The 18,102-nt window shown below is 29.5% G+C and overlaps 1 protein-coding gene across 1 annotated transcript; it reads left to right on the forward strand.

Moving 5' to 3' along the window:
- Positions 1–13,463: 13,463 nt before the first annotated feature.
- LOC126552875 (M protein, serotype 6-like) lies at positions 13,464–17,713 on the forward strand. Its single transcript, XM_050207975.1, has 3 exons — positions 13,464–13,686; positions 14,109–14,489; positions 16,713–17,713. The coding sequence occupies exons 2-3, from the start codon at positions 14,115–14,117 to the stop codon at positions 17,595–17,597; spliced, it is 1,260 nt and encodes a 419-aa protein (XP_050063932.1). The 5' UTR covers positions 13,464–13,686; positions 14,109–14,114; the 3' UTR covers positions 17,598–17,713.
- The last annotated feature ends 389 nt before the right edge of the window (positions 17,714–18,102 follow it).

An 18,102-nucleotide genomic window follows, 5' to 3' on the forward strand; every position in this document is an offset into this window, starting at 1 on the left:
AAAATCTCTTAATTTTGAATTTTGAATTAAACTAATTATATTATCAAAGCAATTCGTATAAATGAAATTCAAATAATAAACTGTCCAATAGTGGATTTTTATTTTTTATAAATTTCTTAAGATACATTTAGTATTTTTATTTTAAGATTTACGAGAATTTTCATTGGGATTATAATTTATATAGTACTTTTTTAAAATGTTTGCTGCAACAACCAATGAATATTGTTTACATTTTACAGCTATGGCTTTACGAAACGATTCACAATAATTTTAATATTCTATTACTTCTATTATATATAATGCAATATGAATAAAAATTTTAAATCGACATTTATGATTATTAGCCGCAGAAGGTAAGAATATTTTATGACATTATTTAGATGTACCTACTTCGTGTATTATAGGTATAACATAATGTATTGTATTCGATCATATACGGTGTTTTAGACTTTTACACGAGTGCCCAAATTTTCGTTTACAAACCAACATTTTCGACTGGCCGCACGCTTGGAATGATTAATCGTTCGGTTTTGCTGTATACCGCCTTGTACCTACTTACGTGATGCTGCACGTAAACACGATATGATCGTGCGGTGGTGTTTTCGATTTCTTTTGAAAATATCATCGTATATAATAAAATACAATATACCTATACACACGTATAATATAATATGGACTCCCCGAGCGGTCCCTGCTAGGCATTCAGCAGAAGCGTCATTATATTATTACATTTAATATATATATAATATTGTCGAGTCGGGTGTTTTATTCATACGGCCCTTACCGTCGTCTTATATATACCCGAGAATTCGGTCACAGTTCTGCATATTATTCGGGTTCTCGTGTAATCGTATAATACACATTATAATATTATACACAATAACAGTATAGTTTATAATACGCTCATGACGGTACATCTCACCGATACGCATATCATAATATTATACAGTTTTTTCGTCGTCTTCGTCGTCGTGAGGCGTGAGACCCGGATAAAACTTTGGGAAGCTCGAGTGCGACTATGTGTACATTATAAATTATAATATTAATATTATAGTCGTCTTGCCTTTTAGAGAAAATCGCACGCAGCTGCCACTGAACAACTATATACGTGTAGTGTAACTTTTCGCGTTAAGACTATACATAGTAGTGACGACACGAGTGCGCTTCCGTCGCACTGTCCCAAACAAACGAATTCCTAAATAATAATATTCAAATGGCAATATGTACATTCAAAACCCATCAACGTCGTCGTCAATTGTCACAATATAATATAATATGTATATATATATATATTATATATCGTGAATATTATAATAGTGAATATAATAATAAATTATAACGATGAAAAGGGGGACGTTCTGCGCACAGCATCGTTCGACGACGACAACAAAAACACTCTCGATAAAAACGAAATGTCATCGTCGTCTCGTATATAATATAATAATAAACGTATATGCACCAATATTGTTATGATTATATACGTTTTGATTTCCCGAATAATTGCGATTTGTATAGATACAAGAGGTGGAAAAGAACGAGGAGGCGGCTGCGGTTATTTATATATCAATTATCGTCGTCGCCACTGTGCGTGAGGGGCGTACTAGGGCGGTAACTGTATGATATGTGTATCGCTATTGTCACACCGTAGCGGTGGTGCTCAGGAGTTGTAGGGCCACAATATAAAAATACATATGCATCGTAGGTATATGATAATATTATTTTATTGATAAACAGATCAAGTGTCTCATTGGATATGACTATATGACTTTTGCAAAAGTCCCGTATCGCCTTATTAGTATCTAAGTGGCATATTTTAAACGCAGATGTTTCTCTCACAATTGTTAAAAATGTTATTGGTAAGAAAATGCAATTGAATAGAATAAGTTTCAAAAATATTTTTATACACTAGTTTTTTTTAAATTTTAAAAGTACTTAGTCATTATTTTGATCGTATGTTTTAAAACAGTTTATTATACACACTATTCACTACACACTATGTATTAATATATACATATATGTCGTTCTCTCCCAAGTCTCACTTCGCCATTGTTAGAAATCGAATTTGACAAAGGTACTAACATCGTCGCGTCGCAGCAATAAAATCATCTCGATTACACTAGAAAAAGTTACATCGATACAACGTGTACTAAAATGACCAAAATATACAGCAAAAAAACTTTTCTGTTTTTTTAAAATATGTAATTGCTGAACAATCGATGAATTTTCAAATTATTAAAGTTTTTGTTATCTATAGATATTTACGTTGAAAGTGAAACTACTATGAAGGAATAAATAGTAAATACATAGTGTTTTGTCATTACATTTGTATTCAATTTTTCTTATTCTCGTATAATAAAAAACAATATTTATAGAAATTCGGTAGTATTTAACTTGTAATTTTTTAATAAAATATTTATGCAAAATAAGAGTTGTTATAGTAATAATAATTTTTATTTTTGAGATTTTGCTAATCACTTCAACAATCATTATAAATACCAACGTTAGCTATTTCATTGATTAAAAAACTTAATTCTTACTTACTAGAAAATTTTCCCTTTTTAAGTAATCTATAAGTCTCTGTTCGTTTAATTATAATTTAAATGCATCTTATAACCTTAACACTTTAATTTATTTTAATTTTCATTACCTAATTGTTTTTTTTTATTATTATTATTATTACAAACTCGTTTATGTAAATATAGCCAATAGATATACAATGCATTTTTAATGCATTATTTAACGATGAATTATGTTTACATATTTTAGTGTGTTGGTTGTGAGTAAGCTGAAAAAAAACATATTTAGTTTGCTTATAACTATTAACCATACCGAATCATGTTTATTGCAATATAAAAGCTCATATATAAATATTTGTAAGGATCAAATTGCTTATCGCTATAATATGATTGATTACATTATAGTTGTCAACAATATAAAATATTTAAGGTATTCCGTTTTCAACCTTCAATTCGCAGTAAATGGTACCTACAATAATATGATGAGTGTTATAAAACGATACGTATAATACATAGTACCTATTTGATATACATAAATAATGAAATGTCATCATTGTGAAACGAATACATTACTCACTTCTCTCAGAATCTAAAATGTGGTTTATATTTAAAAATTAAAAAAAAAATAGTTGTTTGGGCTAGTAGGAACGTTATAAAAAAATGAAATTTACATAAAATATTAGGTCGTCCAAAATAATATGAAATACCTACGTGTTTTCTATTTGATCGAAATTCGGATTTTCGTTCCGCTACAATTATAGGTACTGACAACAACAAACCCAACCATAAAGCCAAAAGTCATTAAATTTTACTCAATTTTTAAATTATATTCACTTGATGACTGTGAAGTCGTTATACATGCAGTGTAATATACAACCTATACACAGATCAAGTACTATTTTACACTTATATATTATAATTATTAGTTATACAGCATTAAAACAAGAACCCACAAGTCACGAAAACATATCAACAGTATTGAAAGCTCTGGTTTATTATAATAGTATATTTAAAAAAACTCTTTCTCTTTCAATTATTAGTCCATATGGAATCTACACGGCAAGCAACGACGGCCAAAATTTAAAAGGCCTGAAACTTTCTGGGTAAAAGTAATCACTTCAATCATACTGAACAGTGAACATATATTATAAAAAAAAAATAGTTTAATTTTAATTATTTCATTGTTTTCGGAGAATTGTTTGAGAGTATCGTATAATCTGTAAGTAGCACAATATTTCATTTATTTTTCATGCTATAAACAGTATAACCCCCGAATTTTGAGCACAGCTGATAATTATAAAAAATCTTTTAATCGATGATACGAGGGTCACCATCCATATTCTAAAATATAATAATACATGACGCGAACAATAACCTTCACGATGTTGATACCTTAACTAAAGAATTTCTACATTTCATTATAACAGTTAATTGCAACTAACAACAAAAAAATTGGCAATTTCTGTCTTGTGCTTAATAAAATATTTTAAAAATATTGCACTTAATACACGTGCTCTCTGTCTACAGAACATTTTTTTTAAATACTGTATACAAAATTCGAAACTCAACAAACGTCAATATCAATCCCAACTATCGTCGTGTGAATTTGACAGAGCGCGAAATTAGCGGCACAAATAACAAATCTTTTGGAGAGTGGGGGGGTTAATGTTGATTTTGAATATTATAAAAGCGCAAGCTGCTTATTTTTTAATGTCGGTTTCTAAAATATACACTCGTATTGGTAGAAATTTGGAACTCCGTGTCGAACAATGAGCCGTTGCAAAGTACGTCGGGGGAAGACGTCGCGGGAGATTGACAAGAAGAAAAAAAAACGGAAAGAAATCCCAACAAGTGTGAACGTATTGAACGACCTATAATACAATATATCGTTGCTGCAGCCGAAGGTATATGCTGCGTGCCGATGACTGACGTGCCCTTTTTAGACGCTTCTACCAGGACGATGACAGACGCGCGCACAAAGGCTCGTAGTCGTATAAGAGCACAATATTTGTATCTTCCGCGGACATGATTACACTATACCGTAAACTATTTGTATATAATATGTACACCTCGTTCGCATATAACATTATAATACGATATCTGCGCGTGCGCGAGTGTACGAGACTATACACTGCGCGTACAATGACAACTGCAGCCTCAGACACATGCAGCGTAGTACCTACATCCACCTAGTCGACTCACCGTCGAATGCCATATTGCCCACATATTGTAATGCAATAATAATAATAATAATATGTCGAATCGTCTCTCTTTCTGTATTTTTTCTCCTCTTTTTGTGCGATCGTATTTTTATTCTACACGTCTGTCGTCCCTGCAGCCCTCGCGTATATTATCTATATACATTATTATGTGTGTACATTTCACATATCAATTCGTCCGAGTTGATGTGTGTGTGTGTGTGCGAGAGTGCGGGCGGGGTGCTCCCTTCGTCTCTTTTCAGCTTTTTTTTTCCATTCTGTACGCTCCTCTCGTTTTATTCCGCTTTCACACATCGACGACGAGCCCTCGCACGCACGCACGCACGTCGGTACACGACTGTCACCAGTGTGTACATATCAATTGTACACGCACACGTACCTCCCGTACATATACACCTCACGTACAATAATAATATAACATAATGCCCCCGTCGCGGGCTCATATATTGTTCGCGTCGTGTTCGGCTGTTTGTTGACCATTATTATGTGTTTCGCGTATTACCCGTATTCGTATGTATCATGTATGCATAGGTGGCGTATACCGCATATTTATACGCGTCGCACCCCCCCCCCCCAACACACACACAAGACCATCACTGTATAGGTATATTTTCGTTTTTGTGTAATACGTAGGTACAATGCGCGCCGCGCGGGTGAAAAGCAAGAGAGGAATTTCACGTAAACATCAGCCAGCGCGAGAAGAAAGAGAAACGGGCTATTTTATTTCACGTCCCCCGCGCATCGAAATCTCGTTAAAACCCACCCTCGTCTTATACTACGTTATTGCTGTCAAATTATTAACGCATTTTTCTGGGGCGGGTAACACCGGTAGGCACACACACACATACCTGTGCGGTGGGCGCGGGCTACCTATATATTATATTATGATTATTATTGTATATTATATATATATTGTACGGTGTGTATACCGCTATTACCCGTATATACCACGACCGATTGTCGACAGCCGTTCGCTGCTGCAGGAAACGTCTCGCTCGCCGGCCTCACAATATATTATTGTGTGTATGATGTACGAATTGTGTGTATTTACCTACCTGTCAGAGGGCGTACATCATTGTGTCGTGCGTATACGAGCTGTTGTCGGCGGCGTGACCGACGTCGAAGCGACGACAATAATTTGCAATTAATTGAAAAAAAAACCGTGCAGCCGGTGTATGAGTTATCGCCGGGGCTTGGATTTTTGGATACAATGTCACGAGTTTCTGTTGACTGGCGTTTGACGAACGTCAAAGTGGAAATTGTATTTTATTTGCCATTTTCTTGTATTATTAAGATATTTTTCAAGCTCTAGACCTCTTGCGACAAATTGTCTACAAAATACTATAACTGCCGTTAATCTGTGTAAAATAATAATCGCTAATATCACAATTATTGATCTAAAAACGTAAACTTGTATGTGATTATGTATTACAAGCTGCAGTTAAAAGCTGCATTCATCAATATATTATTTGTATATATGAATATTATTAATAAGTGGTCAAAAAGTGGCGAATGGTGAATGGTGATGGAATGCAGTTTAACGGCGCAAACTTAATATTACTGTCGGCAATCAAAATTATGATCGCGAGCAATATATAATAAATAATTATGCCATGTTTTTGCATATTTTTTCTAACAGAAAGTATACAGAATTAAATTTGAAGCTTGATTTTAAAATTAAAAAAGTAATCAATTAAATATCGCTCTGATGTATATTGAATAGACATACAGTAGGTGTCGAGTACATGCAACTCGTCATTGAGTAGGTCACTGTAATGGATGTGTCGATTATAAATCATGATTATGCGCAGAAGCAGACTGCCTATATTATAATATTACTAAAAATATTTTATTACGTATTTTTATTTTTGTTATTGTAGTAATTTATGATTATATTTTGATAACATTATGATATAAGTTGAATTTATTTTTGCTAAAACATTGCATATAACATATTGTATAATTAATTATTTATTATAATAGTATTATACTTATTTATTTATTTATTTTTTCAAGTCAATACGGACTTACCACGTAGTACGGTAAGAATAACTCAATAACTTAGAATTTCTCTGAATATTTCATCAACATTTTAACTTGAAATTGTATAATAAATTGTCGGTGTTTTTACGCATAAAATTATCCAATAAGTAATTATTTTACAGTTTATAATTTAAAACAATTATATAATTAAATATTTAAATAAAAAAAAAAAATTGCTGCTACGAAACAACTAATAAAATATATTATCTTCCTTATGATATATACATTTGATTTCTTAGCTATTTACTATAATGTTAGCTCAAATGATTTTTTTACACGCGAAAATGGTTTTATAAATAATCTTGTAATTAATTAACATTATAATATGTAGATACTGGTATGGTACCACTTTTAACCAACTTTAAAATCGTATACCAATATTTTTAAGATTTGAAAATAAATGTATTCTCAATATGTCAATAAATTGCCTATATCAAACTCCTCATTCAACAGCTGTGTGACGTCTTCTGAAGATTATAAACAACAGAAATTTCAAAGTATACTACGCAGTTATAATTAATTTATCTAGTATTTTTATCGCAGAAAAGTAACATGAATCTGTGATCTTAATCCTAATCCCAACGGAGTTGTAGAACCTGTTAAATGTAGATATTTCAGTAAGAGTTTTAAGAACCCTTTGAATTACTACAACTTCAACAGTACCTAAAGAGCCTAAGAAAAAATAGATCAAATTATAAGTTCCAGTTCATATACTTTATTAGTACACGGTTTCAATTATTGAATATTGTATTATAAGGTATTACAAAAGACTTACGAGTAGTCTGGATTTCCTTAGTGTGTAGGTTGATGTTGGCCCAGAAATCTATTGAACTTGATATGCGTCGTATCACTTATTTGTGTTAATATAAGTATGTGCACATGGTTACAACCTTGGACCGCGAACATTACACATCGTCCTTAAAATAATTTTTATAATGAAACACAAGAATGAAATGCTATATCAAAATAATTATACATTATACATTTTGAATAAGCCACAAACAATGTCTTTTTTTCTTATAAGTTTGAAGATACTACTTTATATTTTTTTCATGGTCACCAATCAACTTTAAATATTAATGTGAGACATTATAGAAACAAACTTCTTGTTATCGATTATTTTTTCACGATTAGAGCTTTCTAAATTTGACCGTTCGGTCTGAATATATATTATACTTAAATTTCCAATTTGTATTGTTTGGAAAATTGAAAACTACTTATTAAAATGTTTGTTACTTATGTATATCATTATATTTTATTTTTTGTACCAGAAAACTGAATGGTTATTCTGTATTTTGTGTTAACACACATAAATAAAAATAAAAAATAGGTACAAATTAAATTAGCAGCATATTATCAGGTAGGCAATTCACCTGTTATGGATTGCGGACCCCGCAAGATGTGTACGTAAGTTTATCATTTCTAACCCTTAAGTCTTAAAGTTTATATCAAATTTTATTTTTTTTACTGCGGTGGTTTGTATACAATAATGTGCCATCTCTTGGTTTTTTATATAGTTGGTATAACAACCTGACTTATGTGTTGACACATTCATCACTTTGTTATTACAACTAATTATTATTAAAAACCCGTAGCAACCATTTATAAACAACAATTTCTATTGTAAATCTCAAAATCCTGTTTAAGCACCTACGAAAATTAGGTTTTTCTACGAGTTATTGAGATAGAAACCTTCTCCGTGATAAACTCTATTTAGTTTAAAAAAAAAATTAAGAAGATCTGATAAGTAGTTCCAGAGTTTAGTGTTTACCCTGTACAAAGATTTTCATTTCCTATTTTTGGTTAGATTATCATATATGATATATATACCAGCAATAATCTATTTTTCTCTTATATACCAAGGAATATGGTCTTTACATGATTTGACTTATGTTCTTATATAGTTAAATTCATCGACATTTTCGAGTCCCTAACTATTTCAACTAGCTATACTTCATGTAAGATTTTTTCTTTACGGTTTGCAATAAAACTATATCTACTTTATTAAGCATTTTTAAGGTATTATTCCATTTTGTAAATAAATCGTAACTTTTTTTATTTTATAAACTATTAAGAAACTCAGTATAAGATTTTATAATTTGTTTCTTTTCTATTGACAAGTTTGAGAGTATAATAAATTATGTTATATTAATATTTACGATATTTCATATATATATTTTTCTTAATCGGATGCATTATAGCATAAATTTCTTTCTTAGTTACTTTTCATTATTAATTATTATAACATAGAAAACCAGCTATGGTATTTTATTATATTTATATTTGCTTGGTCTATTTTTGTACATGAATAACATTGACTAAGGTCAGTTTTGTTTTGTTATTATTAGAATAATATGTAATTGTATGTTAATTTTTCTATCGTTTCTATCGTTTCCCACGCCTATACTATATTGTTTATCTCAATATATTACTATTTACATGTACTGTCTCATAAAATTTATTACCCATGCAACCATGAGATATACATAAAAGGCAAGTCAACGTTGTACATTGTTTATTTTTCGTTTACTAATCAGTAGTAATCACTACATTGACTAATTTTGGTTGCTATAATATTTTATAAGTTTATAACTTTCAACGCTGTATACATAACAATAATTAACTTAGAAAATAAATAGAACATTTTTCAAAATAATTTTTATATTATTAACAATTGTTTTAATATTAGGAACTTCGTTAAAAACTAGAATTAGAAAATTTGTGAAACATACACATAATGTATAGCTATCCGAGTTAATCGTATAGTACATAATACAATTTTTTTGTTTTACATTTTATACATTAATGTATTAAGGTTTTCGTGAATTATGATACAATTTTTATTGAACAAATCACATATTATAGTAAAGTTTTCGTCGAACAACTAATATTAATTGGTTTAAACTTGGGAATTGTTGAAAAATATAAAATTTTCAGCGTCAATTAATTTATCTCAAATTGTTTCAAACAAATCTCCACAATCATTATCAGATGCGGAATTAGTCTTCAGAGAGCTTATTTAGTCGAAAAATCTCTTTATATCGACGACGCTTATACAGACGTACAAATAAAAATAAAAATAAAAATTTTATTTGGTAAATTTGTAAGAATCCGTTATAAATAATAAACGAATACTGTTATTTTCAATGCATTAAACAACACTAGTCGCTAAGGTGATATAATATAAATAAGTAAATAAGTAGGTACACTTATTACATGTCAAATTTATTATTTAACAAATTTAATATTAAATTAAATCATGTAAAATATACGAAATCATACACAATTGTACTATGATGTTATAAAATATTTTTCTGCTCTAAAAAATTTTAAAAAGATCTATGATTGTCTACTTGTAATCATACATATTTGTATTATATTATAATATTTACATGATTAATTTTATATTATAATAATTTAAAAATAATATATTAGGTATATACCTAACCTTATAATGTATTATTATCATACATAATTGTAAAGTAAATATCACGACATTTATGTATAAATATATAATATTATAATATAAAGACCTTGCTAACCATAAACTAGCCATACAGGTTTTATTAATACTTTAAGATAATAAAGGAACATTTTTCTTAATAAGTTATAAAAATTAAAAATCAAATAAAACATTAAATATTTTATAATTGCATGCTTAAAAATGAGGGTATTTTTCCTCTTACCAATTTGAGTTGATGTTTACTATAGATCATCATAATCATTATAATATAATAGTTGGTGTACTACATATTTTAGTGTGTAAGTCGCGAACATGGGTTGGGCCAGAGAAGCAAATTATAATACTGAGGCGACAAAATATTTTGCTATTTAATGTCGCCGCCACAGTGCGTGTGAGAAGAGTCTCGCTATTATCGTTGGCTTTGCCAGGAGTGTTGTAGGTGTGAAACGGTCGTACGTGGAAAGGCGAATAGCAATCACACGGATCGCAGTGAAATATTATATGTTTGTTTAAATAATGCAATAAAAAAGTGTTTGTGTCCATAAATTTTGTTGAATTTTTCTTGCTCTTTCGCTAAATGTTTATCATTCAATCTTTTTAAAAAAAAAACTGTGCTACGGTGTATCTGTACAATGTACATTGTAGTATATTATACTATATGAATCGCATTAAAGTCTTAAAAAGAACAGACGTAAAACGATAAACGTCTGCCAAATTGAATTTTAAATAAAGTGATTAATTTTATCAACATTTTTTCTATGTACAGTATAGTAAGACATTGAAAATATAATAACTGGCCGAAATCGCGGGACTATTATAGTGACCGAGCACTTGGTATAGTTGCTAAGCCTTATAATGTATGTATAGAAACTGTACCTATATATTATTATGTACTCTTTGGAGTCTCTGGAGTGTATGTTACGATTTTGTTATTTTTTTCCTATGTACACAATATGGTAAAAAAAGGGTTTTTTCAGCCGAAATAGCCGTGTATTTGGTTTCTATGTAAACACTAATAAAAGTCAAGTAGGTATATATCAAATATTGGTGTACGGGTGATTGACGACGGTCGATTCTTCGTTCTTTTGATATATTATATACTGGTGTCTATTTACAGCAAATAATATACCTATGCACGGAATATATACACATCACTCTGTCAGTATCTCGTAGGGATTGTGATTTATGTTGCCCTATGTACACATTATAAAAGCTTTCGGACGAGCAGTTTTTTACTGCAATTTGACCTCGTCCTCGTCATATAAATATAGAGCATTATGCGAAACTTGTACATTTTATTAAACTGTATAATATACTGCAGTAGTGCGTTATGTATAGGTAATATTTTAAATACCTATCCAATATTATATATTAATTGTCTTGTCAATTATTAACAAAAATTGAAAGACAAATCGACATCATGAAATAATAATGCCTAATTTATTATTTAATTTCGACCATTACTATTTTCTGCTTCCAAAATAGCACTTTCCCGTTCTCGTTTCCTTAATAAAGTTGACTCTACAAAATATAATAACCCATAATAACAGTCGTGGAGCGAGTTAGGTAAAAAAAAAATTTAACCTGTGTGTATAGTATATTGAAGCAAGAGTTGCCCATTTAAACTGTGTAAAATATAGACAAATTTGTTATACGACATAAATAATTTCTAATACATCAGAAATATTTTTTATAATCATCAAAATCGTTCTTTAGAAATTAAGTTATAAATGAAAAAGTGTGAACTTTTTAATAGAAATTATTTATATTATTAAATTCAGAATCACGGCAACCGTTTCTAGCGTAGTCGTTGCCATAGATAATAGATACAAAAAACAAACATTATCATTATTATTATTTGCATTGATGATAAAAATTAGTGATATCACAATAAACCCTTCGTAAACTACATGTTAAAATAGCTAAGTAGAAAACAAAAAAATTTAAACACAATAAAGATTTGATATACCTAATGAATAAATGCATATTGAATTTAAGTAAACTTATTTTGTTTCAAGAATTTATTTACTTGGCGAGGAATTATTACAAAGTTTGATGAAGAAAATAATTAAATGGCGAAGGACTATTAAAATATAAATTATTATAATTTAAAAAAATACTATTATTAATATTATTTATATACTATTCTAAATAATTCTTCGCCAAGTAAATAAATTCATGAAACAAAATAAGTTCACTTAAATTCAATTTACTTAGCATTTATTCATTATATCAAATCTTAATTGAGCTTAAAAAAAAAAAGTTTTATTTTTTTTTCTACTTAGCTATATTTACTCGTAGTTTACGAAGGGTTTTTGTTGTGATACATAGATATATACATATTGTACATAACACATAAATGAATAATAATATATATTGTTCAACTACACACGATTAATGGCTTGAGATTGAGCAGACAGACGAATACGACGTATCAGATCAATTTCGAGCACTATTATGACTACAATTTGTTACAACATATTAAATAACTACATTTCCACCTTTCGCCGCTTTGTTAGAATTATTATTGATATTTTATTTAAGTTTCAGAAGACCAAATATACAACCATTACAACCGGATATAAGTGCGAAATCAAAGTAAATTGGATTATTTTTATCATGACTTCAAAATGGCCGTCTCAAATATTAAAACATTATCAATAAATAAAATTAAGCATACATCAAAATATATGTCATATTAGTTTTCTTATTTTTCTCATTCTACTTAATAGTTAAAATACGTTGGTGTCGAAGAGAATAATTTGTCGGATTGCGATTTCTCTGCAGTCGTGAGGACACATCAAATTATTATTTAGCTCGAATTATTGCTCCAGGCAAACAATAGCTAATTCAAATTTCGATTACTACAACACGATTCCGATCGCCGTTTCAAAAATAATATTATATTTACGAATAACTGTTGCGCGATCTTGCGGTGAAATCACATAACTGAGCGTCGCAATTGAATATAGAGACTTCGACGGCAATCGCAACCGTACAACAAAATATGTTTTAATACAAAAAATTTTATATGTCCTAAATTACAAATACTACGCTAAGGAATCAAAAATATATTTACACTATGCTCTATAAAAGTCAGTTTACTTAACACTTCGGTTGTAAGTTGCAACTAGTATGTAGGTTTTTATTTATTTTAAAATCAGCTACCTACCCTCAAATTCTAATTTCATTAGTTACACAATACTTATTTATAGCATGTTAATATGTCTTGGAAACTGTTTAAATATAACAAAATATGTCGAGGTTTTCTTCTAAGTAAATTTTAAAATTAGTTTACCCTAATTATAAGTATAGGTACCTATAGAGTATAGATAATGAATTTACAAAAATAATTTTTTTTAAAAGAAGTAAAACCTCTTCGGGATAAAAAATTTAAAATCGTGGTGGATTGTATAGTTACCAAATCAACAGGATTCAACTTTAGGTAAGAACTTAATCATTTCTACATTTTTGTTATTTATTTAGTAAATTTTCATAAAATATACGATATAAAAACTTAGGCGTTAGCTCTGTCATTGTACCCTAAAATCATTTTTTTTCGTTTTAACATTCCATTTAGTTAAAATTTTAGTCTATTAAAAAATTATACACAATATTATGTACTTTTGAGACTTTAAAATGTTGCAATAACTTATAAGGTAAAGGTAATTTATTGTATTAAAGTTTCAAACTCTTTGATTAAACAAACAAAGTTTGTAGTTGATATAAATTTTTTATTATAGAAACAAAATTATAATAAATAATATAGTTTTAAAGATGTGTAACTATATATAAACGTATTGTACGTTGAATTCGTTTTAAAAAAATAATAAAACAATCCCGCCTAATAAAAAAATACTTTTACAGATCAAAATGTGTACAAACACTACAAACACTACAAACCCGAATCAGGAACAAGAAGAGCTCCTTCTCGAACAGCAAAAGTTGACTACCGAACTGTCAGACCTCCAGGAATGGATCAATACGAGAATGGCTGAACAACTGAAGCTGTACAACGTGATGGTGGTAAATTACGATCGGATGTTGACAAAACTCAGAACATGCGAAGAGGAATTAGAACGGAATCGCACGGAAAACGCGCGTTTTAAATTTACTTCACAATGCCTGATGGACAAGATCAACGAATTGACCAGTAGTGATGGCAATAAATCCGAAAAAGTCAATAATGATAACGATAAAGATAAAGATAAGAATCCCGATGCCGATCCGTTAACTGCATACATGGAAGTGAGTCTTATACACTTACTTATTATAACTCATAAATGTGTGTAGAAATAAGTATATAATATATTATTATAATATCGTATATAATAATAATAGTACCTAAGAGTAGTTGGTCACATTTTAAGTTTAAAGCTATTGGATTCAAATACACGAAAAAAAAAGGGTAATCAAGTGAGAAACGCTCTGCCGTACGATAGGTCACTATTATTTATTTGTTAACTTTGAATCCAATAATAGGTATCATTGTATACGAAAAAACGATTCTGAACGGAGATGATTTGTCAGCCTAGGGTATACTTACCTATATTCCACTAGGTGGTGAAAAAGGTGGTTTATGTTTTTATGACCTCAATACCTTAAAATTATATCATGTACAGAAAATGCCAATAATTTAAACAACTTGTGTATGTTTCAAGTTTCTACGAATAGTTATTTTTAACTACAACAAAAATCTAAAATTATTTTATTGTAAATAATCGTTATTTTACACGTGAATATTTGATTTCGTAAAAATTTAAACTTAAGATAAAAATTTTTTTAATTGGCCAACACTCAACTTCTTTTATAATTATTGTAAGCCAAGTTGTGTAAAATGTTGTGTTAAATTATCAATTCTTATCTACTTGTACACATTTTTTTATACATTTTTAACTACAATAAATTATTCACAAACATTGATGATTTTGACGAATTTTGTCAATATTTAAAAGATAATAAAAAAAAAATTGTGCCTATGTATTCTTTTAATCACAATAAAAATAACTCCTTAGGAACTTTGTATTGAATTTTCAAGAACCTACTTATATAGACTTAGCAAAATATATCATCATTTATAAAAAAAAACACGTATATTTTAAATGCCTATAAACATAGCCTTAGAATAAGCGAGATCATTTGAAAATTAAATTATTTTAAGAAAATACCAATCTAAATACCTGGTAAAATTTTCAAGTAACTACTACTATCTAGTAGTATGACTTATACTTTTTGAATAATAACAATATGCAAGTACTGAAAATTATTCGAGGATAAATCCTTATCGTTACGCGATTTTGTAAAAATATATAACATAATATTTTTTCTTTCTTATAATGATACTTCGAGTTTTCTCTATAGCTATTTGAAGGAACACTTAATGTTGAATCTATTATGAAATTAAGGTTAATTGTCGCGATTTTGACATATTTCGTAAAAATTTGAACTTTTAACGCTTTTAAAAAAACTGTCATTAACGATTTTTGATTTTTTTTTTTTAACTGTAATAAGAAAAACTTATAAAAAATCTTGTATTAAATTTTCAAGTTTTTTTGGGCATCCGGAATTTCTTCATCGACGTTTCAAAAAAAAAATACTTAAAAAAAATCGAAAATTTCAATTGTCTATAAATAGCTCAAAAAAAGCCAGAATATTTGGAAAATTTAACCATATATAGTTAATGATAATATAAACATTTAGTGAAAATTTAAAATATTTTACAGTGATAAGTTTTTGAGTTACAACAATATAAAAAAAATCGATTTTTTTTAAAAGTGTTGGAAAATTTTTACTTTTGACCTCCATAATGCACCAAGGATAATCACTTTGCCAACCACCCCTGATGTTTAAAATTGAAGCATTATTTTGACAATTTAGGCTGTACAAAGACAAAAAAACACATTGTAAAATCATTATTCAATACATTTCGTTCAGAATTTAAAAGGTTGATGTTTAACGTTTACAATATTAACAATTCAATATTTTTAATATACATACTTGTAAATAAGATATGTCTAGATACGTAAATTAAGTACTTTTACTAAAATAAAATATAGCTATGAATGACAAAATAAATAATGATAAAATATATCTTATATATTATTATTATTATTATTTGTAAGAGGGTAAATAATACAATATAATTGTATAAATAAATATAGTGATTTGTAATAAAGACGATTAATACAAGTTATTTTTGGTCAGTAGGTAGTTTAGATTAATATCTATAATATATTATATAATTATAATATTGAATATAGTGCAATACAAATTTTGTCGAAATCATTTATTACATATAGTTTAGTTGTTTAGTACAATACTTATTTAGTTCTATTATTTTATTTTCATTTTATTTTTTAGTGTATATTTAACTTCAAACTTTAAACCATTTGAAGCATAAGAACATATTTTTAAAATGACTTCTTTGTGCATTTAAGTATTTGCTCTAGTTATCAATTTTATGTGCCACAGATGTGTACCAAAAAGTTGATAGACCAAGTAAGTGCGTACAAGGAACAGGTTGAGAGGATGTCCATAGAGTTGGACGATGTTAACGACCAGCTGGCCCAATCGGCGTTAACGGAAGATTGCCTGAAACGAGCCTTGGATAACTTGACTGTGTTGGCCGAGGCGGAACGAATGAGACGCGACCGAGACGAGACGGAATTGCGGAAGACGGTGAACCAGCTGATGGCCGAGCTAGACAAAGTGCAGCAGGAAAAGGATAAATTGCGGTCGGTCGAAGCCAAGTATTCGGTCGAGATGATGCACAACGAGTCTGCGCAGGACGAAGCGCTGCGTACAGAAAATGCCAGACTGCAAGCTAAATTGGGAACGAGTGGAATTGTGGTAGCCACACTGCAATCGAAGGTGTTTGATCTGGAAAAGGAGCTGGCCAAGCGAACCAGCGTGATGCATGTGCAACAGGAACAGAGTCAATCCCCCGTCTTAGACGTTATTAGGGCGATGGAAGGCGGTTCGTCTACGTCTCTAATGCTGTACCAGTGTAATTTATCTCAAACTGGAGACGAACACGGAGCCAGTTTTCTGGACTTAGGACGCGGTGATGACCAATCAATACCGTGTTTGTTGTCGATTAAAAGCTCCGGTTGCACCGCTGCCGAGGACATGACACAGTCTTCTTCGCAGTCGACCAACGACGACCGCCAACCATCGAATTCGGAGTCGACCGATGACGACCGACAGCCGTGTTCGCTGTCGTGTTCGCAGTCGTCTACCGTACAGGAAGAATGCAGCTCCGAAACAACCGCTGAACCATCATTGGCGGAATTTAGACTTAACCGTTTGAGTTACATCATAAAAAAATACGAGAGCAAACACGAAGACATTTCTTAACGAATTTTGTGATAAAGAATAATCATAATTTAACATATTTTTTTTACTGTTCTGATTTGTTAATCCACCGAAAATAAATATGCATTAAAAAATGCTCTTTTGAACATTGAACAAAATTGTTTTGTTATTATATAAGTTATTATTCTTATTAATTACTCATATAGTCTTATTATTTATCATCTTTTTACCCTGAAAATTATAGGTGGCGTCACATTTATCTGGTCGGTAAAAACATAACAAAAAATAAATATAAAAGTACAACCAGGCAAAATAAATAATATTTTATTTTATTCTTTTAGAGTAAATTTAACTAAAATTTTATTCAGTTGTATGAAAATTACTTTAAATGTAAAAAAATGAACTAAAAAGTAATAAGTCTTAAAAATTCAAAATAAAAGTTACATTTTTTAATTTCTTGATGATGTATGAAATGAACTTTGTGCTTGAAAATGCTTTTTTAAAATTAATACTTTATAATATTAATGCTTATTTAATGCTAATTTAT

The sequence above is a fragment of the Aphis gossypii genome, chromosome X (assembly GCF_020184175.1).
Source record: "Aphis gossypii isolate Hap1 chromosome X, ASM2018417v2, whole genome shotgun sequence".
Lineage (NCBI taxonomy): Eukaryota > Metazoa > Arthropoda > Insecta > Hemiptera > Aphididae > Aphis > Aphis gossypii.

Excerpts from the sequence above, each read along its gene's own strand:
- LOC126552875 (XM_050207975.1), top strand. The coding sequence starts at position 14,115 with ATGTGTACAAACACTACAAACACTACAAACCCGAATCAGGAACAAGAA. Across the intron at positions 14,490-16,712 it reads CGTTAACTGCATACATGGAA|ATGTGTACCAAAAAGTTGAT; the intron begins GTGAGTCTTATA and ends TATGTGCCACAG.